Source organism: Balaenoptera borealis (genome assembly GCF_965194805.1).
Source record: "Balaenoptera borealis genome assembly, chromosome: 8".
Taxonomy (NCBI): Eukaryota; Metazoa; Chordata; class Mammalia; order Artiodactyla; family Balaenopteridae; genus Balaenoptera; species Balaenoptera borealis.
In genome coordinates, this window is record NC_138865.1 from 65,487,089 (window position 1) to 65,511,080 (window position 23,992).

General features: G+C 42.4%; 1 protein-coding gene across 8 annotated transcripts in view; it reads right to left on the reverse strand.

Annotated features, from left to right (window-relative positions):
• KDM4C (lysine demethylase 4C) overlaps positions 1-23,992 on the reverse strand; it is a 443,948-nt gene that overhangs the window by 15,808 nt on the left and 404,148 nt on the right. For all 8 annotated transcript variants that reach the window (XM_082404367.1, XM_082404366.1, XM_082404370.1 and 5 more), the window contains 2 exons: positions 9,487-9,606; positions 6,118-6,210 (listed from right to left, as the gene is read on the reverse strand). In XM_082404367.1, the coding sequence (XP_082260493.1) occupies positions 6,118-6,210; positions 9,487-9,606 (213 nt within the window). The remainder of the gene's footprint in view (positions 1-6,117; positions 6,211-9,486; positions 9,607-23,992) is intronic.

The window sequence follows — 23,992 nt, forward strand, 5'->3', positions numbered from 1 at the left end:
TTGGAGCATTTAATTCATTTACATTTAAGGTAATTATCAATATGTATGTTCTTATTGCCATTTTGTTAATTGTTTGGGATTTGTTTTTGTAAGTCTTTTTTCTTCCCTTCCTCTTTTGTTCCCTTCTCATGTGATCTGATTATCTTTAGTGTTGTATTTGGGTTGCTTTTTTCTCTTTTGTGTGCATATCTATCATAGATTTTTGGTTTTCAGATCACATGAGGTTTTGATATAGCAGTCTCTATATATACAAGACTGTTTTAAGTTGCTGGTCTCTTAATTTCAAATGCATTTCCAATATCCTGCATTTGTACTATCCTCTGCTCATGATTGCTGGTTTTGATATCATATTTGTGTGTGTGCAGATGATTTCCTACCTTTACTGTATGTTTGCCTTTACCAGTGAGCTTTCCCATTCGTAATGTTCTTGTTTCTAGTTGTGGTCTTTTCTTTTCTGCCTAGAGAAGTTCCTTTAGCATTTATTGTAAAGCTGGTTGTGGTGCTGAATTCTCTTAGCTCTTGCTTATCTGTAAAGCTTTTGATTTCTTCATTGAATCTGAATGAGAGCTTTGCTGGGCAGAGTATTCTTGGTTGTAGGTTTTTTCCTTTCATCACTTTAAATATATCATGCCACTCCCTTCTGGCCTGCAGAGTTTGCTGAGAAATCAACTGATAACCTTATGGGATTCCCTTGCATTTTATTTGTTGCTTTTCTCTTGTTGCTTTTAATATTTTCTCTTTGTCTTTAATTTTTGTCAGTTTGATTACTGTATGTCTTGGTGTGTTCCTCCTTGGGTTTATCCTGTATGGGAGTCTGCATTTCCTTGGACTTGGGTGACTGTTTCTTTTCTCATATTATGGAAGTTTTCAGCTATTATCTCTTCAAATATTTTCTCAGGTCCTTTCTCTCTTCTGCTTCTGCGACCCCTATAATGTGAATGTTGGTGCATTTAATGTTGTCCCAGAGGTTTCTGAGACTGTCCTCCTTTCTTTTCATTCTTTTTTCTTTATTCTGTTCTGCCGCAGTGATTTCCACTACTCTTTCTTCCAGCTCACTTATTAGTTCTTCTGCCTCATTTATTCTGCTATTGTTTCCTTCTAGTGTATGTCTCACTTTGGTTTTTGTATTGTTCATCTCTGTTCTTTAAATCTTCTAGGTCTTTGTTAATATTTCTTGTATCTTCTCAGTCTGTGCCTCCATTCTTTTTCCAACATCTTGGATCATCTTTACTATCATTACTCTGTATTCTTTTTCATGTATATTTGCCTATCTCCACTTTACTTAGTTGCTCTTCTGGGTTTTTATCTTGTCCCTTCTTCTGGAACACATTTCTCAACTGTCTCATTTAGTCTAACTTTCTGTGTTTGTGGTCTCCTTTCTGCAGGCTGCATGATCGTAGTTCCTCTTCCTTCTTGTGTCTGTCTCCTGGTGGCTGAGCTTGGTCCAGGGGCTTGTGCAGGATTCCTGGTGGGAGGGACTGGTGGGTGGAGCTGGCTCTTGTCCCTCTGGTGGGCAGGGCCATGTCAAGGGGTGTGTTTACAGGTGGTTGTGAGGTCAGTACAAGTTTAGGCAGCCTGTTTGCTGATGGGTGGGGCTGTGTTCCCCCATTGCTGGTGGTTTTGCCCGAGGCGTCCCAGCACTGGAGCCTGCAGACTATTGGGTGGGGCCAGGTCTCAGTGCCAAAAAATGCAACCTCCAAGAGAACCCACGCTGATCAGTATTCCCTGGGGCCTCCACCACCAGAGTCCTTGCCCCCACAGTGAGCCACAGCCAACACCCTCCTCTCCAGGAGACCCTCCAAGACCCTCAGGTAGGTCTAGCCCAGGCTCCTATGGAGTCACTGCTTTGTGCTGGGTTCCAGTGCACGTTGTGTGTGCTCTCTAAGAGTGAAGTCTCTGTTTCCCCCTGTCTTGTGGAACTCCTGCACTCAAGCCCCACTGGCCTTCAAAGCTCAATGCTCTGGGGGCTCCTCCTCCCAATGCCAGACCTTCAGGCTGGGGAGCATGACGTGAGGCTCAGAACTCTCACTCCATCTTGTTGTGGCTTCCTCTTTGTCTTTGGATGTAAAATATCTTTTTTGGTAGGTTCCAGTCTTTTTTGTCGATGGTGTTCACCAATTGTGATTTTGGTGTTTTCGTGAGAGGAAGTGAGCTGCAGTCCTTCTACTCTGCCATGTTGTCAGAATCGAGGGGCTGCTTTTAGTTTGGATACTTCCTGCTCTTTCCTCAATGTGTGCTGGCCGTTATCCCCTTGATATGGGGTGGGCAGGTGTGGTGACCCATGCTCACTCCTGGTACCCTGGGGTAGTGATCAGCGCCTACTTGTGGGTCTCCCAGCAGTGGCCTGCATGCCCGCAAGATGGCAGGGCCAGCGATTGGCACCTGCTCATGGGTCTCTCAGTGGCTGCAGCAGCCCATGCCCACCTCTGGAGCTCACGATGACAGCGGTGGCTCATGCCTGCCCCCAGAACTCATATAGGTGGTGTCCTGTTGCCTGAGAGTGCACACAGGGAAAGAAGCTCCTGTGGCAAGTTCTGCCCCTCTCCTCTGCATCCCCCAACAATGATGCCTTGCCTCTCTGGCAGACCCAGGCTTCTTCTGAGTGCATCCTCAGTTGCCACGCTCCAGCCTCTTCAGGCTGTCTCTGTGCAGCCAGCACTGGTCCTTTCCCTGAGTCTGACCTCCAAAGCCCAGGCTTTAGCACCCAGCCCCTGCCTGCTCTGGCAGATGAGCATCTCAGGCTGGGGAGTTCAGGGCGGCACTACCAACCATCTGTGTAGGTCACTCTCTGTTTTGCCTTCCTCAAACTGGTTGCTGAGCTCTCCAAAGCTCCCCCTCCATCCAGGCTGATCTCCCCACCAGTGAGGGGACTTCCCAGGGCGAGGGAACCTTTCCTCCTTCATAGCTCCCTCCCTGGGGCACAGGTCCCATCCCAATTCCTCTTTTCTTTTGTCCTACCTGGTTTACGTGGAGGTTTTTCTGCCTTTACAGAAATCTGAGGTTTTCTGCCAGCGTTCAGTAGATGTTCTGTGTGAATTGTTCCACTTGTAGATGTGTTTTTGATGTATTTGTGGAAGGAGGTGAGCTCTAAGTCCTATTCCTCCACCATTTTGATTCCTCCCTCCAGGTAAAGCTTACTTTAAAGTACTATTCTTCCTTCCTAATTTCCTATTTTGCCCCTCAAACGTGTTCCCAACTGGTTTTTACTGAGATGACACCAACTGTGTCACGGAGGCCCCTGGTAGTGACACAGGCAGGGTCCAGCATTTAAGGCTTGAAAGCACATGGTCAATCATGAAGAAGAGAGAAACAATGGAACAATTACAAAGAAGCTTGAAAAGTAAAAATGGACCCAAGTGCAAAGCTGGGCATGTTCCCTGCTAGCTCGTGAGATGGTCATCCAGGGTGATAGGCTCCCTCCATGGATTCCCCCAGATGCTCCTAGCTTCACTCAGGAAGAAAAGTAAGAGCTTGTGGATGGGCTGGGCACCCTCTACCGTTCGGATAAAACAGTTTTGGTTCATTCATTCTTGGCAAAGCACTTCCTCTGAGTAATCTTTCCCTTTTACAAGTGCTAAAGTTAAAGGAGAAAATAAAACATCTATGAAAGTGTTGCCACTGTGTGAGGACAGCCAAAGTAAGCCTCTCAAATACAATAATAAAACCAGTTTACCAGCAGCATCAGTTAATTATACACCATTGCTATGGTTATTCTGTGAGACCATAAAAGGTAATGGGGCTGTTTCTGAAGTTAGTGGGAAGGAACCCAGCACAGTCACTGACTCTTTAGAAAAATTTCTCCCCAAGTCAGCATATGTCTGGGTGAGCAGAAGTCATTAAAACATGAAGGCCTCCCAGTGGGGGCTGCAACCCACCCCACCTTAAAAAAAACCAAAAGATTTCTCTAATTATAAAGTATCCTCCGTCAATAAGTTTTCCCATTAGATTTGTTTCACCAACTGGAAAAAAAATAGCAGTCAGGGACAGACTAGCCAAGGGCCAGAGGGTTATATACAAACCTTAAGAAAAAGCTGGTTTTCTACAACAGAAGCACGTAAGTCTTTGATTCAGTAAAAACAGAGGTGGCAAACTGGATTTAGGGACGGTGAGCAAACTGGATTTTGTCTCTGAAGAAATTTTCTACTAAGCTCAACATAACGTAACAGGTTAGATTTAGAGTACCTATTTTTTAATTTAAAAATTTCCTATGAGAATTTTTAAAAAGCAGTTCAGTTTGGTGTGACTGTTCTGAGAAATGGACCTTAGAAAATTCGTGCTCAAGTAAAGCTACATGGGAAAGCATACTGGTACTGGAGCCAAATCTACTGTGGAACAAAGAGATTGTGATCAGAGCAGAAAGCAAAAAGCTTTCTTTTAATGTGATTAAGAAATGGTATTTGAAATCTATAAGACCCAGCTGGTAAGATGTTTAACCGTACATGGATTAGAAAATCAAAGACCTGAGAGACTTCCAGAGGGCTACCTACTCCATTTCCCAACCTCTAAATCTTTAGGAGATTTTTTTTTTTAAAAAGGGGGGAGGGAATGGGAGGGGACAGAGAATCCATGGAAGACAGGAAACAGGACGAGAGGCAGTCACCTCCAGCATCTTGAAAAGGCAAGTTTTTCTCAGGAGATTTCAAGACCTAGAACACTGACCAATTATCCAGGCTTTTAGGTCTTTGTTAAGGTTTAACAGATGTCTTTACTATAGGAATATTTTCTTTTCCCTTTCCCTGCTGTTTATTATCTGGGGGTCAATCTGTTTTCAGGTGTGTGGGTCCCCTGCATGCCACATTGCCTCACTGGGTGGGCAGCAGTGCCGTTACTATCACTCTTCTCTTGACTGTTTCACTTTGAAGGACCTTCCCCTCAAGGATGAAGCTGAGGAGAAAAAGTCAGTTTACACCTGGCGCGGTTACCCTGTTCTCAGGATCCCATCTGACAGGAGAGGAGCTGAATATACAACTGAACATTTAAGGAAACCCATGTTCTTCCAAAGTAATCTAGGGTAACTCTATCACTGCATAAAAGTATACCATTAGCATGCAATGAAAACTAAGGATGTCATTTATTCAGAAAAAAATTTTCATTTTAGTCAGAAAAATCCCCTCATTCAAATTTCCTAGTTTAGGACTTATCATCTCACAGATGCACTAGATGCAATTCTAAATGAGTAAAACTGACTTCATTTCAGGGTCCAGTAAATATTTTATGATACAATAATGAAAACTAGGTTATTGTGAATTATATTTTTTAACAACTTCAGTTTTGATTATTTGTCCATGTTTATTTGTCTTTTAATGGTATGTACAGGGCTTGAAACTAATAACGTTTTCTTTTGTAAAAAAAAAACTGCTTTAGTATTCCCACAACTAGTATTTGGGCTTTGTTTATTCCTTTTGTTATAAAAGTGAGAGTTTAGTTTAGTTATAAATTGACACAAACATTAATCAGCTTCTGAGAGAGAAGTTAATACAGTTGACCTTGAACAACATGGGTTTGAACTATATATGGGTCCACTTAATACACGGATTTTTTTCAATCATAAACATGATGGTACTACACGATCTGCGAGTGATTGAATCCATAGATGTGAAACTGTGGGCAGGAAGGGACTGACTATATAAGTTGTATGTGACCGTGTGGAGGGTCAGCACTCCAACCCCCCACATTGTTAAAGGGTGAACTGTATATGATAAGGCCATAGGAAACTAGATGTCCGCTATGCTGAGTCCCCTTGAATCTCCTACTGAAAGCTTTCTTTTAACGTTGCTTCCACTAACAAGATTGTAAATGTCTTGATGGTATCTTCATATGTTCCCAGTTAGCTTGCATAGAACACATATTCAATAACTTTCTGTATGCCAATAGATGTTAACACAAAGAAGCATCATTTGACCTCATTAGAAAGAAAGATGAGGAACTTGCACCAGTTTCCCTGTTTCTGGCTACATTTGAGCTTTGGATTAAACAGATTTCAATAAGGGAAAAGTTGCATTGGCTTTCTTCAAAATCAATCCAAAAGCCTAAGTATGTTTCCTGCTGGGCTTGGGACACAGTGAGAGAGGAGAGATTCACATGGCAGATCCCTCAGAGGGATTATTGAGCACTTACAAAACGAGCTTTCACTCTCTTGGGTAACTCTTCATCTAAAGTGTAGATGTCCTCTCTCTTCATTGCTATCTGGGATCCATCTTCAAATTCAACCTAATGAAAAATAAGACATTGAGCATGATCTATTTAAAAAAGAAGCAAGCACTCACCATTTTCTTCAGGGTTCCAATTAGCTACATAAAAAAGAAAAAAGGATTCAAGCAGAACAAACAAGAGAACTAGCCAACAGCCAAGGAAGGAAGAAAAGCTCTTTCCCTTATCAAACTAAGAACAAAGTATGTTTTCAAACAGGCTAAAATTCTTGAAAATGAGTGTCTTGCAATATGTGATATGAGAACTTTATCCCCCGAAAGCAAAAACAAAGAAAAGTAACTGCTGCTCAAATGATTTCTCAGAACATGAGATTGTGGCCAATTTAACATGAAGATGGGTGGGGCCTGTAAATACTGATTGATTGTTTCTTTAAGAGGCTCTGACAACATAAGAGGGAGGACTGTTTCTCTTTGAGAAAGAAGTGATGATATATTTACTCTTGTATAATAATCCTCTCAGATAAAATAATTTCTCAAGTTCTTATGGAGCTTTAACTTTCAAAACTCACTTTTGTTAAATTCAAACAAATGGCCAGGAAGATCTCAGGTTCTCCTTAACCTCACGTGTCAGCCACCTCAATTTGTGAAAATACATTATCATCTAAATGAAAATGTTTAAAACTTTTTTTTCAAGCTAATCAAATGGCAGCAAGTAATTTCATTATCCAGTTTTTTCAATATTTTAGGATATTTTGTTAGAGAAAAAGTGACACTGAAAAACAAACAGAGCATCTGGGGGAAATTCATCAAACGCCCTACTCAAAGTGATCTTGGTTTAGGCTCGATCCCACATGAACTCTTCCGGAAGAAAACAACAAAAGGGATGCAATCAGGGTAGAATATCTAATATGTTCTAACTCTGAACCACTTATGGTATTTTTGAAATCCCTAACTTGTCTGTCTGAAGTCTTTACTTTTAAGAAATAAGTATATGCTTGCAATTCTAGTTAAAAGATAAGTTAAACCATGTAGCTGTGCTATTTATGTTAATAAAAAAAAATCTGCTGAAGTTTAAAAAATACTAAAGATAAAATATATAATTAAACTTCGTATTTATTATCCATGTACTGCTCACATTTGACTAAGCTCAAACAAGGGGCAGAATTAGGTCTCGGTCACAGGAGACCTCTCCCTGCTACTTCTCAGAACGCTGAGATGGGAAGGCTTTTCTTCCTGGCCTTGTTTCAGCAAAATGGTTTCTGTAACATTTAATTAGGCCAAGGTGTCATGCAATGTATACAGTTTGATAGCATAGCTAGAACTACCTGTGCCTACCTTTCTTCTGTTTTAGATCATTTGAAAATTCTAAAAGAGAAAAAGGCAATTTTAAAACTAAGAGGGAGTATGGTATGGTAACCAACCATCCCAGTTTGTCCAGGACTGAAGGGGTATCCCAGGATGCAAGACTTTCAGTGCTAAAATCAAGGACAGTCCCTCGCAAGCTGGGATAGTTGTTCACCCGAGTTGGGACAGAGCCAAGAGTAAATTCTGGCCCTTCCCTTTACCAGCTGTATGCTCTTGAACAAATTATCAAGTTCACTGAGCCTTTTTTCCCTCCTTTGTAAAGTAGGAGTCAAAAACATCTATCTTGCAGGGCTACTGTGAGGGCCCCCAAAATGCATATACTTAGGATACTTAGCACTGTGCAGTAGGTATTTAGTTCCATTTTTATAAATATCTTTGCTTATTCAGTGGTGAGGCTGAATAAATAGACACAAAACACAAAATGATCTCAAAAGGCCAGTTGGTTTAATGAGGAATTTTAAACTACTTCCTCGAGAGACAATTTTAATATTAGTCTTAACTTTTTCATTGAGTCTGTAAATATGCTCACAGTTCTATGTTGATAGGCCATCATAAATTCAACTGAAGTTAGCACACTGATCACTAATTAGCCTGAATTTCAACATGTCTTCATTATACTTTTCATGTAGCTAATAGCTTTGCTACATGTAAGATGCTTCACTTTTGCATTTATTGTTTAATTAAATGTAATTATTTTCTTTTGAATGATGTAGTAAACACTTCTTTTCTAGGAGTCTCCAGTATTACCAGCCTGTCTTGTGATTTTTGCCTAATTTTGGACATTCTGATACAAAAATGCTCCAGCACTTACCCTGCTGTAAATGACCTGAATCTGCAACTTAACACTTTGTCACCAATACAAAGGGGAAATGGCCTTCTCTCTCTCTCTCTCTCTCACACACACACACACAAACACACAAACACTGGTTATGTACATCCTCCCCTCTCCACCCCGTTTGCTTTTTCTACACCTTAAAAAAATGTTCTCCCCTAAGTTTTCCAAACTTCTTTGAACACTTTTAATTACATTGTGCTCCAGTTTTTAGTGCAGTGTCTTTTAATGTACTGTTCCATTTAAGCCCTAGCCCTTTATCAGTCTTTGAACAGTTTCTCTGAGGAAACTGGAGGTCTTATCATTCTCAAGCTGTTTTTAACTTCACAGGCCTGAACCTTCTTGCTTTTTCTCCTTTTACTTCAATCTTCCTGTTTTTACACTACTGCTTAGCTTTAGAATGTTGATTTCTGCCATCGTGTTACTAAAAGTACTATAATTTATTGGTTCTAATAAATTTGTTCCTTTTTAAAGTCTTTCTGAAGGAATATAAATGCACATGCGCCATCCATGTTGTTTTCCTTATTAGAGCTTAACTCATCCTCATTTCTAATAGGGATACAATTCATTTTTAAATTGTATATATATTCTTTAATAATATGTAGAGTTGTTCAGTAACAGAATGCCAAAATGATAACTGCACTTTTCATTAAATAAGCACTCCTTTACGCTCGGGTGCACAAATGGCCGCATCTGTGCCGATGCACCATTGGTTTAGGTTTGCTGAAACGCACGACGGGGATGATGTCTCTCAGGGAAAAGCCACCCATTCAGGGGCTGCTGGATGATGAACAGCCATCACTGATTTGGCTTACAGTTAGATAATCCTGCCAATTAGTCTCTCCCCGTATAGCAGAAACACAAGAAAGCAGCCCACCATCCAGCTGGGAATCTTTTTGACCTAACTATATTCCTTACAATTAACCCATTCATCAAATGTTACTAGAGTTTCCCAGTATCGAACTCGGTAATAAAAGTCTAATATCTAGGTCATCAAACATCGAATTTTTGCCTTTTTTATAAAACAAGAGGTGTTCCAAATTCACGTGGCTTCTTGGTCAGCAGTACACTGGCTGTACTGTCTGCCCTCTGGCTTCTCCTGTCCGTCTCAGCAAGCATCACACCCAGGGCGGCACTCACCTGGTACATGTGGGCAACATTTGATCCGAGATATTTTGCCCCGTAGAGTTTGCCATCAGGCCACTTGACTTGAACGACTTCTCCCTCGGCAGGAGGGCCTAGCCTCACACAGTCTCGGCTCTGCATAATAAATAGAGTTAGGCTTTTCAAGGCAAATGTCTAAGTGACTGCATTTAGAACGTAGCAAATGATGAACTCCTGGCAATTAAAAGGAGTTATTGCCTCTGTGTTTTATGGATTATGATCTTGCATGGGTGTTCAGGGGAAGAGCTATAAGCCAAAGGAGGACTTAAAGATTCAGCCTACATCATAAAGTTACAAAGGAACCACCATAATCCAAGAAGGAAAAAACAGCATTTACATTTGCTATTTGACAAAGAATTGTTCAGAAGTAAAATGTGCATAGAAACTGCTTTAGCTGAGAAATAGACTGGCTAATGATTTATAACACCTGACATTTATACAGCATTTTGCAGTTATCGGAATGCTTTAACATACATCTCGTCTGATCCTCACAATCGTTCCATGAGGTAGGCAGAGACTATTAATTACCCCCATTTTACTGACAAGGAAACTGAGCCTCCAAGGAGGCTCCTTTCAGTTGTCAGGATCTCTGGAGAAGTGAAGCAGTGTAAGAGATGAAGAACTGAGGACAGCCAGGTGGACCTGGGGACAGGAGAGAAGCAGACTGTCATCAGAGCTGGCAGGCCCGGACAAAGCAGCAAGGGAAAAAAATGCAGGAGCCTCCAGAGTGCGGCAGGGGAAGCTGTAAGGCCTGGGTCCTGCTCAGCAGGCCTCTTCTGAAGACCCCTGGACCTTCCCCTGCAGGTCTGGTTCTGCCTGCACCTCCCATCCACTGAGTAGTCCACCTCATTCCGCAGGTGATCCTGGCAGTGCCACAAGCAGTCTTCTCACCTCACTTCTTCCACTCAGCACTGCCTCCTCCTCGGGCAGTAAGTCAGAACAAACTTCCCACTAGCTCATCCTGGGAAGGTGCTTTTTAGAGGGGGAGGGATAGATTTTGCAAACTTAAGTTTGTATGTATTGAGAATGACACAATAAAATTTTAATACAAAGGAATTAAATACTTGACGACTTTGATAAATTTTTTGCACATTTAGCAATTCATGTTTTGCTAATCCTGGTATTTTACTGATGAGGCCAATCTGACTGATTGAAATGCACACTTGACCAGTCAAGCTTTAAATACAGACTGGGCAGGGTTCTGTGGTTTAAATGAGAGGCACACACAGGAAATATTCAGTTGTTTATGATTATAAATCCACCATGTATTACTTTTCATTATTAACAGAAATTTTGCATCATAAAGGAGTGGGCCTTTTACTGTTGGGTTCAGAGTATACCTGAGAGGTTCATCTTTCTCACTGCAGACTATGCCTCCATTTAAAAAGCTATGGGCAAAGAAAAAAAAGTGTGTGCTCAGAGGCTCTGCAGAGTTGACAGTCTGCATCTTAGTCAAATGAAAATAAGTTTCTTCTTGGCCTTCATAATATTTGATCTCAGGCTACACAGAATTGAAAGGGTAGGACGAAGAATTGTATTCTATATATGCCCCTGGAGTTATCATCACTTTTCATTTCCCTTCCCTTCCAAAGATGTACATGGTACTAAGAAGACTAGAAGGTGTAGCTTCTAAATAGACGCTGTCTCCTAGGATAGGAAGCTACGTCAGCTCAGGGATAACTCTGAGCTAAAACCCAGATGGTTTGGTGATGGTGGCAAGGAGAGAACAAGAGTTAGTTTCTTCCTTCTCCTGAAGTTTTATTCCATGTGGAGGAAGCTCCATTAAGGTAATACTCCTGGCTTTTCTTTTTTTTTCCCACTCCCTCATTCATTCACTTTTTTTTTTTTATTTTCATTGGAGGATACTTGATTTACAATGTTGTATTAGTTTCAGGTGTACAACAAAGTGAATCAGTTACACATATACATATAGCCACTCTTTTTTAGATTCTTTTCCCATATAGGCCATTACTGAGTATTGAGTAGAGTTCCCTGTGCTATAGAGTAGGTCCTTATTAGTTATCTACTACTATATTTTATATATAGTAGTGTGTATATGTCAATCCCCGTCTCCCAATTTATCCCCCCCCCCGCCAAAGCAATCTACAGATTCAACACAATCCCTATCAAATTTCCAATGGCATTTTTCACAGAATTACAAAAAAATTTTTACAATTTGTATGGAAACACAAAAGACCACGAATAGCAAAAGCCATCTTGAGAAAGAAAAATGGAGCTGACGGAATCAGGCTCCCTGACTTCAGACTACACTACAAAGCTACAGCAATCAAGACAGTATGGTACTGGCACAAAAACAGAAATATAAAACAATGGAACAGGATAGAAAGTTAAGAGATAACGCCACACACCTATGGTCACCTATACTATGACAAAGGAGGCAAGAATATACAATGGAGAAAAGACAGTCTCTTCGATAAGTGGGGCTGTGAAAACTGAACAGCTACATGTAAACAAATGAAATTAGAACACTCCCTGACACCATACACAAAAGCAAACTCAAAATGTATTAAAGATCTAAATGTAAGGCCGGATACTATAAAACTCTTAGAGGAAAACATAGGCAGAACACTCTTTGACATAAATCGCAGCAAGATCTTTTTGAATCCACCTCCTAGAGTAATGAAAATAAAAACAAAAATAAACAAATGGGGCCTAATGAAACTTTAAAGCTTTTGCACAGCAAAGGAAACCATAAACAAAAGACAACCCTCAGAATGGGAGAAAATATTTGCAAACGAAGCAACCAACAAAAGATTAATATCCAAAATATACCAACAGTTCTTGGGGCTCAATATCAAAAAAAACAAACAACCCAATCAAAAAATGGGCAGAAGACCTAAATAGACATTTCTCCAAAGAAGACATACAGATGGCCAACAAACACATGAAAAGATGCTCAACATCACTAATTGTTAGAGAAAGGCAAATCAAAACTACAATGAGGTATCACCTTACACCAGTCAGAATGGCCATCATCAAAAAAATCTATAAACAAATGCTGGAGAGGGTGTGGAGAAAAGGGAACCCTCATACACTGTTGGTGGGAATGTAAATTGATACAGCCACTATGGAGAACAGTATGGAGGTTCCTTTAAAAACTAAAAATAGAGATCCCAGGAAGAGGACTGGGGTTGGCTGCGTGAACAGAGCCTAAAGGGGGCTAGTGTGCCACAGCTAGCCGGGAGGGAGTCCGGGAAAAAGTCTGGACCTGCCTAAGAGGCAAGAGACCATTGTTTTGGGGTGCACAAGGAGAGGGGATTCAGAGCACCGCCTAAACAAGCTCCGGAGACGGGCATGAGCCATGGCTTTCAGCACAGACACCAGAGACAGGCGTGAAACGCTAAGGCTGCTGCTGCAGCCACCAAGAAGCCTGTGTGCAAGCAAAGGTCACTATCCACACACCTCCCTTTCCAGGACCCTGTGCAGCCCGCCACTGCCATGGTCCCATGATCCAGGGACAACCTCCCCGGGAGAACACACAGTGCGCCTCATGCTGTTGCAACGTCACGCCAGCCTCTGCCGCTGCAGGCTCGCCCCTCATTCCGTACCCCTCCCTCCCCACCAGCCTGAGTGAGCCAGAGCCCCCTAATCAGCTGCTCCTTTAACCCTGTCATGTCTGGGCAAAGAACAGATGCCCTCAGGCAACCTACAGGCAGAGGCGGGGTCAAATCCAAAGCTGAACCCCAGAAGCTATGCAAACAAGAGAAAAGGAAATTTCACCCAGCATCCTCAGGAGCAGCAGATTAAATCTCCACAATCAACTTGATGTACCCGGCATCTGTGGAATACTAGAATAGACAATGAATCATCCCAAAATTGAAGCGATGGACTTTGTGTGATTTTGTCTGTATAGCTTTGCTTTTACCATTTATCCTAGGGTTTTGTCCATTTCCTTGGTTTTTGTTTGGTTTTTTTTGTATACTTTTTTAGCACTTGTTATCATTGATGGATTTGTTTTTTAGTTTGGTTGCTCTTTCTTTCCTTTTTTCATTACTTTTCAATTTTAAAAAAATTTTTAATAATTAAAAAAAAATTTTATTTTAATAACTTTATTTTATTTTTTTCTTTCTTTCTTTTTTTTTCCCTTTTCTTCTGACCCATGTGACTGACAGGGTCTTGGTGCTCCGGCCGGGTGTCAGGCCTGAGCCTCTGAGGTGGGAGAGCTGAGTTCAGGACACTGGTCCACCAGAGACCTCCTGGCTCCACATAATATCAAATGGCGAAAGCTCTCCCAGATATCTCCATCTCAATGCTGAGACCCAGCTCCACACAACAACCAGCAAGCTACAGTGCTGGACACCTTACGCCAAACAACTAGCAAGACAGGAACACAAACCCACCCATTAGCAGAGAGGCTGCCTAAAACCATAATAAGGTCACAGACACCCCAAAACATACCACTGGACGCGGTCCTGCCCACCAGAAAGACAAGATCCAGCCTCATTCACCAGAACACAGGCACCAGGAAGCCTACACAACCCACTGAATCAACATTAGCCACTGGAGGCAGACACCAAAAACAACGAGAACTACGAAGCTGCAGCCTGCAAAAAGGAAACTCCAAACACAGTAAGTTAAGCAAAAGGAGAAGACAGAGTAACACAGAGCAGATGAAGGAGCAAGGTAAAAACCCACCAGACCAAACAAATGAAGAGGAAATAGGCAATCTACCTGAAACAGAATTCAGAGAAATGATAGTAAAGATGATCCAAATCTTGGAAACAGAATGGAGAAAATACAAGAAACGTTTAACAAGGACCTAGAAGAACTAAAGAGCAAACAAACAATGATGAACAACACAATAAATGAAATTAAAAATTCTCTAGAAGGGATCAATAGCAGAAAAACTAAGGCAGAAGAATGGATAAGTGATGTGGAACATAAAATAGTGGAAATGACTACCACAGAGAAGAATGAAAAAGAAGGAAAAGAATTGAGGACAGTCTCAGAGACCTCTGGGAGAACACTAAATGCACCAACATTCGAATTATAGGGGGTCCCAGAAGAAGAAGAGAAAAAGAAAAGGACTGAGAAAATATTTGAAGAGATTATAGTTGAAAACTTCCCTAATATGGGAAAGGAAATAGTTAATCAAGTCCAGGAAGCACAGAGAGTCCCACACAGGAAAAATCCAAGGAGAAACACGCCAAGACACATATTAATCAAACTATCAAAAATTAAATACAAAGAAGACATATTAAAAGCAGCAAGGGAAAAACAACAAATAACACACAAGGGAATCCCCATAACGTTAACAGCTTATCTTTCAGCAGAAGTTCTGAAAGCCCAAAGGGAGTGGCAGGACATATTTAAAGTGATGAAAGGAAAAAATCTACAACCAAAATTACTGTACCCAGCAAGGATCTCATTCAGATTCGACAGAGAAATTAAAACCTTTACAGACAAGCAAAAGCTAAGAGAATTCAGCACCACCAAACCAGCTTTACAACAAATGCTAAAGGAACTTATCTAGGCAGGAAACACAAGAGAAGGAAAAGACCTACAATAACAAACCCAAAACAATTAAGAAAATGGTAATAGGAAAATACATATCGATAATTACCTTAAATGTAGATGGATTAAATGCTCCAACCAAAAGACACAGACTGGCTGAATGGATACAAAGACAAGACCTGCATATATGCTGTCTATAAGAGCCCACTTCAGATCTAGGGACACATACAAAGTGAGGGGATGGAAAAACATATTCCATGCAAATGGAAATTAAAAGAAAACTGGAGTAGCAATACTCATATCAGACAAAATAAACTTTAAAATAAAGACTGTTACAAGAGACAGAGAAGGACACTACATAATGATCAAGGGATCAATCCAAGAAGAAGACATAGCAATTGTAAATATTTATGCACCCACATAGGAGCACCTCAACATACAAGGCAAATGCTAACAGCCATAAAAGGGGAAATCGACAGTAACACAATAATAGCAGGGGACTTTAACACCCCACTTTCACCAATGGACAGATATCCAAAATGAAACTAAATAACGAAACACAAGCTTTAAATGATACATTACACAAGATGGACTTAATTGATATTTATAGGACATTCCACCCAAAAACAACAGAATACACATTTTTCTCAAGTGCTCATGGAACATTCTCCAGGATAGATCATATCTTGGGTCACAAATCAAGCATTGGTAAATTTAAGAAAATGGAAATCATATCAAGTATCTTTTCTGACCAGAACACTATAAGACTGGATATCAATTACAGGAAAAAGTCTGTAAAAATTACAAACACATGGAGGCTAAACAATACACTACTAAATAACAAAGAGATCACTGAAGAAATCAAAGAGGAAGTCAAAAAATACCTAGAAGCAAATGACAAGGAAAACACAACAAGCCAACACCTATGGGATGCAGCAAAAGCAGTTCTAAGAGGGAAGTTTTAGCAATACAATCCTACCTCAAGAAACAAGAAACAACTCAAATAAACAACCTAACCTTACACCTAAAGCAATTAGAGAAAGAAGAACAAAAAAACCAGAAAGTTAGCAGCAGAAGGAAAGAAATCATAAAGATCAGATCACAAATAAATGAAAAAGGAATGAAGGAAACAATAGCAAAGATCAATAAAACTAAAAGCTGGTTCTTTGAGAAGATAAAGAAAATTGATAAACCATTAGCCAGACTCATCAAGAAAAAAAGGGAGAAGACTCAATAGAATTAGAAATGAAAACAGAGAAGTAACAACTGGCACGGCGGAAATACAAAGGATCATGAGAGATTACTACAAGCAACTATATGCCAATAAAATGGACAACCTGGAAGAAATGGACAGATTCTTAGAAATGCACAAACTGCCGAGTCTCAACCAGGAAGAAATACAAGATATAAACAGACTAATCACAAGCACTGAAATTGAGACTGTGATTAAAAATCTTCCAACAAACAAAAGCCCAGGACCTCATGGCTTCACAGGCGAATTCTATCAAACATTTAGAGAAGCGCTAACACCTATCCTTCTCAAACTCTTCCAAAATATAGCAGAGGGAAGAACACTCCCAAACTCATTCTATGAGGCCACCATCACCCTGACACCAAAATCAGACAAACATGTCACAAAAAAAGAAAACTACAGGCCAATATCACTGATGAACACAGATGCAAAAATCCTCAACAAAATACTAGCAAACAGAATCCAACAGCACATTAAAAGGATCATACACCATGATCAAGTGAGGTTTATCCCAGGAATGCAAGGATTCTTCAATATACACGAATCAAACAATATGATATACCATATTAAAAAATTGAAGAATAAAAACCATATGATCATCTCAATAGATGCAGAAAAAGCTTTTAACAAAATGCAACACCCATTTATGATAAAAACTCTCCAGAAAGTAGGCATAGAGGGAACCTACCTCAACATAATAAAGGCCATATATGACAAACCCACAGCCAACATCGTTCTCAATGGTGAAAACCTGAAACCATTTCCATTTAGATCAGGAACAAGACAAGGTTGTCCACTCTCACCACTATTATTCAACATAGTTTTGGAAGTTTTAGCCACAGCAATCAGAGAAGAAAAAGAAATGAATCCAGATCGGAAAAGAAGAAGTAAAACTGTCACTGTTTGCAGATGACATGATACTACACATAGAGAATCCTAAAGATGCTACTAGAAAACTACTAGAGCTACTCAATAAATTTGGTAAAGTAGCAGGATACAAAAATTAATGCACCGAAATCTCTTACATTCCTATACACTAATGATGAAAAATCTGAAAGAGAAATTAAGGAAACACTCTCATTTACCACTGCATAAAAAAGAATAAAATACCTAGGAATAAACCTACCTAAGGAGGCAAAAGACCTGTATGCAGAAAACTATAAGACACTGATGAAAGAAATTAAAGATGATACAAATAGATGGAGAGATATACCATGTTCTTGGATTGGAAGAATCAACATTGTGAAAATGACTCTACTACCCAAAGCAATCTACAGATTCAATGCAATCCCTATCAAAGTACCACTGGCATTTTTCACAGAACTAGAACAAAAAATTTCACAATTTGTATGGAGACACAGAAGACCCCGAATAGCCAAAGCAATCTTGAGAATGAAAAATGGAGCTGGAGGAATCAGGCTCCCTGACTTCAGACTATATTACAAAGCTACAGTAATCAAGACAGTTTGGTACTGGCACAAAAACAGAAATATAGATCAATGGAACAGGATAGAAAGCCCAGAGATAAACCCACACACATATGGTCACCTTATCTTTGATAAAGGAGGCAAGCATATACAGTGGAGAAAAGACAGCCTCTTCAATAAGTGGTGCTGGGAAAATTGGACAGGTACATGTAAAAGTATGAAATTAGAACACTCCCTAACACTATACACAAAAATAAACTCAAAGTGGATTAAAGACCTAAATGTAAGGCCAGACACTATAAAACTCTTAGAGGAAAACATAGGCAGAACACTCTATGACATAAATCACAGCAAGATCCTTCTTGACCCACCTACTAGAGAAATGGAAATAAAAACAAACATAAACAAATGGGACTGAATGAAACTCAAAAGCTTTTGCACAGCAAAGGAAAACATAAGACGAAAAGGAAACCCTCAGAATGGGAGAAAATATTTGCAAATGAAGCAACTGACAAAGGATTAATCTCCAAAACTTAAAAGCAGATCAATATCAAAAAAAAAACCAAACAATCCAATCTAAAAATGGGCAGGACCTAAATAGACATTTCTGCAAAGAAGATATACAGACTTTCAACAAACACATGAAAGGATGCTCAACATCACTAATCATTAGATAAATGTAAATCAAAACTACAGTGAGGTATCACCTCACACGGGTCAGAATGGCCACCATCAAATAATCTACAAACAATAAATGCTGCATAGGGTGTGGAGAAAAGGGAACCCTCTTGCACTGTTGGTGGGAATGTAAATTGATACAGCCACTATGGAGAACAGTATGGAGGTTCCTTAAAAAACTAAAAATAGAACTACCATACGACCCAGCAATCCCACTACTGGACATATACCCTAAGAAAACCATAATTCAAAAAGAGTCATGTACCACAATGTTCACTGCAGCTCTATTTACAATAGCCAGGACATGGAAGCAACCTAAGTGTCCATCAACAGGTGAATGGATAAGGAAGATGTGGCACATATTTATAATGGAATATTACTCAGCTGTAAAAAGAAACGAAATTGAGTTATTTCTAGTGAGGTGGATGGACCTAAAGTCTGTTATACAGAGTGAAGTCAGTCAGAAAGAGAAAAACAAATACCATATGCTAACACATATATATGGAATCTAAAAAAAAAAAGTGGTTCTGAAGAACCTAGGGGCAGGACAGGAATAAAGACGCAGACATAGAGAATGGACTTGAGGACACGGGGAGGGGGAAGGGTAAGCTGGGACGAAGTCAGAGAGTGGCATGGACATATATACACTACCAAATGTAAGATAGCTAGCTAGTGGGAAGCAGCCACATAGCACAGGGAGATCAGCTCCGTGCTTTGTGACCACCTAGAGGGGTGGGATAGGGAGGGTGGGAGGGAGATGCAACAGGGAGGAGATATGGAGATATATGTATATGTATAGCTGATTCACTTTGTTATAAAGCAGAAAGTAACACACCATTGTAAAGCAATTATATTCCAATAAAGATGTTTAAAAAAAAAACAACTAAAAATAGAACTACCATATGACCCAACAGTCCCAATACTGGGCATATACCCTGAGAAAACCATAATTCAAAAAAACACATGCACCCCAATGTTCATAGCAGCACTATTTACAACAGCCAGGTCATGGAAGCAACCTAAATGCCCATCGACAGACGCATGGATAAAGAAGATGTGGTACATATATACAATGGAATATTACTCAGCCATAAAAAGGAACGAAATTGAGTCATTTGTTGAGACGTGGACGGATCTAGAGACTGTCATACAGAGTGAAGTAAGTCAGAAAGAGAAAAACAAATATCGTACAATAATGCATATATGTGCAATATAGAAAAATGGTATAGATGACCTTATTTGCAAAGCAGAAATAGGACACAGACGTAGAGAACAAATGTATGGATACCAAGGGGGAAACCAGTGGGGTGGGATGAATTGGGAGACTGGGATTGACACACATATACATTAATGATACTATGTATAACATAGACAACTGATGGGAACATACTGTATAGCACAGGAACCTAATGCACTGTGGTAACCTAAATGGGAGGGAAGTCCAAAAGGGAGGGGATATCTGTATGTATATGGGTGATTCATTTTGTTGTGCAGTAGAGGCTAACACAACATTGTAAAGCAACCATACTCCAATAAAAATTAATCAAAAAAAAAGACATATGGCTGGCTATAAAGCACATGAAAAGATGCTCAACATCAGTATTTCTTAGTGAAATGCAAATCAAAACTACAATGAGGTATCACCTCACACTAGTCAGAACGGCCATCATCAAAATGTCTACAAATAATAAATGCTGGAGAGGGTGTGGAGAAAAGGGAACCCTCTCACACTGTTGGTGGTACAGCCACTATGGAGAACAGTATGGAGGTTCCTTAAAAAACTAAAAATAGAACTACCATACGACCCAGCAATCCCACTCCTGGGCGTATATCTGGAGAAAACCATAATTCAAAAAGAGACATGCACCCCAGTGTTCACTGCAGCACTATTTACAATAGCCAAGACATGGAAGCAACCTAAATGTCCACCAACAGAGGAATGGATAAAGAAGATGTGGTACATATATACAATGGACTATTACTCAGCTATTAAAAAGAACAAAATAATGACATTTGCAGCAACATGGATGGACCTAGAGATTGTCATACTGAGTGAAATAAGTCAGACAGAGAAAGACAAGTATCATGTGATATCACTTATATGTGGAAACTTAAAAAGGGGTACAAATGAACTTATCTACAGAACAGAAATAGTTATAGAAAACAAACTCATTCTCCAAGAGAATAAGGAGTGACAATTTTATTGTTGAGTTTTCTGAAGGAGACTGCATTTTCCAAACTATGCACTACAGTGCCTTGGGGCACCACAGTGAACTCACTGGGGTTCTGAAATAGGGATATTTTCAGGGGAAACACAGGGACACTTGTCAGACACCGAGCTTATTACTACTATTAAGTTGTTTAGACCAAACTAGTAGATGGAACTGTTAGGTATTTCCTTTGGCCTAGGAGCGCTATAAAAAATGTGCTGAGATAGCCAGGGTCTGTAAGCCAAGCAAGGCTGGTAACTTCTAGCTTACCCCTCACCTTCCGTTTCTCTTTGGATCCCCTCTGCCGGCAGAGAACTTGCTTTCTGCTCTGCTCCTTTCACAGAGAGGATCTGGCGGTGCCCTGTACTACCTTTCTAGGAGGCCTAATTCTCAGGTCCAGTATCAGGAAAATTCTTTGCCCACAGATGTAAGCCACACTCTCCAGCATCTGCTTTATGACAAAGGAGATATGTTAAGTTTTCAAACTCTGACTTCTTTCTCTCTCTAAATTGCTTGTCCTCAGGCAGGATGAGACGTTTTCTATTGGGCCCTTCCTCAATCCCAACAGAGGCAAGTCAAGGCCTCAGGCATTACCAGGCCACAGTCCCCATCTACTCACCCACCACAAGCCACCTCCAAGCAGAAGACTTATGCCCTTAGTTTCACAGATTTGACCTTCAACAGAGGTTTACTAGCCTTTAAAATAACTACCCCCAAACCAATCCTGACCTGCAATTCTGCGTACCATAACACCAAGGTGTGGCAATGGCCATAGAAATGTGGCCTGAGGAAAGTATAAAGTATACTTGAGGAATTTATCATAAACTTACATCCTTATTAGTAAACTAAATGTATGCAACTTTACCAAGTGAGGAACAATTCCTTTTTGAAAAATTCTTTGGAACTAAATGTCTAAGATACAGTTTGACGTCTTGCTTACTGTCAATGAGCGCTTTACTCACAGCAAATCTTAATTTGGCACAGTGACCTCCAAGAGCCCCTCCAGCTCAGCCTCCAGGCACAGTGACCTCCAAGAGCCTTTTCCAGCTCAGCCTCCAGGCACAGTGACCTCCAAGAGCCTCCTCCAGCTCAGCCTCCAGGCAGTGACCTCCAAGAGCCCCTCCAGCTCAGCCTCCAGGCACAGTGACCTCCAAGAGCCTTTTCCAGCTCAGCCTCCAGGCACAGTGACCTCCAAGAGCCTCCTCCAGCTCGGCCTCCAGGCACAGTGACCTCCAAGAGCCTCCTCCAGCTCAGCCTCCAGGCACAGTGACCTCCAAGAGCCCCTCCAGCTCAGCCTCCAGGCACAGTGACCTCCAAGAGCCACCTCCAGCTCAGCCTCCAGGCACAGTGACCTCCAAGAGCCTCCTCCAGCTCAGCCTCCAGGCACAGTGACCTCCAAGAGCCTTTTCCAGCTCAGCCTCCAGGCACAGTGACCTCCAAGAGCCTCCTCCAGCTCAGCCTCCAGGCACAGTGACCTCCAAGAGCCCCTCCAGCTCAGCCTCCAGGCACAGTGACCTCCAAGAGCCTCCTCCAGCTCGGCCTCCAGGCACAGTGACCTCCAAGAGCCTCCTCCAGCTCAGCCTCCAGGCACAGTGACCTCCAAGAGCCCCTCCAGCTCAGCCTCCAGGCAGTGACCTCCAAGAGCCCCTCCAGCTCAGCCTCTAGGCACAGTGACCTCCAAGAGCCTTTTCCAGCTCAGCCTCCAGGCAGTGACCTCCAAGAGCCCCTCCAGCTCAGCCTCCAGGCACAGTGACCTCCAAGAGCCTTTTCCAGCTCAGCCTCCAGGCACAGTGACCTCCAAGAGCCTCCTCCAGCTCAGTCTCCAGGCACAGTGACCTCCAAGAGCCTCCTCCAGCTCAGCCTCTAGGCACAGTGACCTCCAAGAGCCTCCTCCAGCTCAGCCTTCAGGCACAGTGACCTCCAAGAGCCTCCTCCAGCTCAGCCTTCAGGCACAGTGACCTCCAAGAGCCCCTCCAGCTCAGCATCCAGGCACAGTGACCTCCAAGAGCCTCCTCCAGCTCAGCCTCCAGGCACAGTGACCTCCAAGAGCCTTTTCCAGCTCAGCCTCCAGGCACAGTGACCTCCAAGAGCCTCCTCCAGCTCAGTCTCCAGGCACTGACCTCCAAGAGCCCCTCCAGCTCAGCCTCCAGGCAGTGACCTCCAAGAGCCCCTCCAGCTCAGCCTCCAGGCACAGTGACCTCCAAGAGCCTTTTCCAGCTCAGCCTCCAGGCACAGTGACCTCCAAGAGCCTTTTCCAGCTCAGCCTCCAGGCACAGTGACCTCCAAGAGCCCCTCCAGCTCAGCCTCCAGGCACAGTGACCTCCAAGAGCCTTTTCCAGCTCAGCCTCCAGGCACAGTGACCTCCAAGAGCCTTTTCCAGCTCAGCCTCCAGGCACAGTGACCTCCAAGAGCCTCCTCCAGCTCAGCCTCCAGGCAGTGACCTCCAAGAGCCCCTCCAGCTCAGCCTCCAGGCACAGTGACCTCCAAGAGCCTTTTCCAGCTCAGCCTCCAGGCACAGTGACCTCCAAGAGCCTCCTCCAGCTCGGCCTCCAGGCACAGTGACCTCCAAGAGCCTCCTCCAGCTCAGCCTCTAGGCACAGTGACCTCCAAGAGCCTCCTCCAGCTCAGCCTCCAGGCACAGTGACCTCCAAGAGCCTTTTCCAGCTCAGCCTCCAGGCACAGTGACCTCCAAGAGCCTCCTCCAGCTCAGTCTCCAGGCACTGACCTCCAAGAGCCCCTCCAGCTCAGCCTCCAGGCACAGTGACCTCCAAGAGCCTCCTCCAGCTCAGCCTCCAGGCAGTGACCTCCAAGAGCCCCTCCAGCTCAGCCTCCAGGCAGTGACCTCCAAGAGCCCCTCCAGCTCAGCCTCCAGGCACAGTGACCTCCAAGAGCCTTTTCCAGCTCAGCCTCCAGGCACAGTGACCTCCAAGAGCCTTTTCCAGCTCAGCCTCCAGGCACAGTGACCTCCAAGAGCCTCCTCCAGCTCAGCCTCCAGGCAGTGACCTCCAAGAGCCCCTCCAGCTCAGCCTCCAGGCACAGTGACCTCCAAGAGCCTTTTCCAGCTCAGCCTCCAGGCACAGTGACCTCCAAGAGCCTCCTCCAGCTCGGCCTCCAGGCACAGTGACCTCCAAGAGCCTCCTCCAGCTCAGCCTCCGGGCACAGTGACCTCCAAGAGCCCCTCCAGCTCAGCCTCCAGGCACAGTGACCTCCAAGAGCCACCTCCAGCTCAGCCTCTAGGCACAGTGACCTCCAAGAGCCCCTCCAGCTCAGCCTTCAGGCACAGTGACCTCCAAGAGCCACCTCCAGCTCAGCCTCTAGGCACAGTGACCTCCAAGAGCCTCCTCCAGCTCAGCCTTCAGGCACAGTGACCTCCAAGAGCCCCTCCAGCTCGGTATCCAGGCACAGTGACCTCCAAGAGCCCCTCCAGCTCAGCCTCCAGG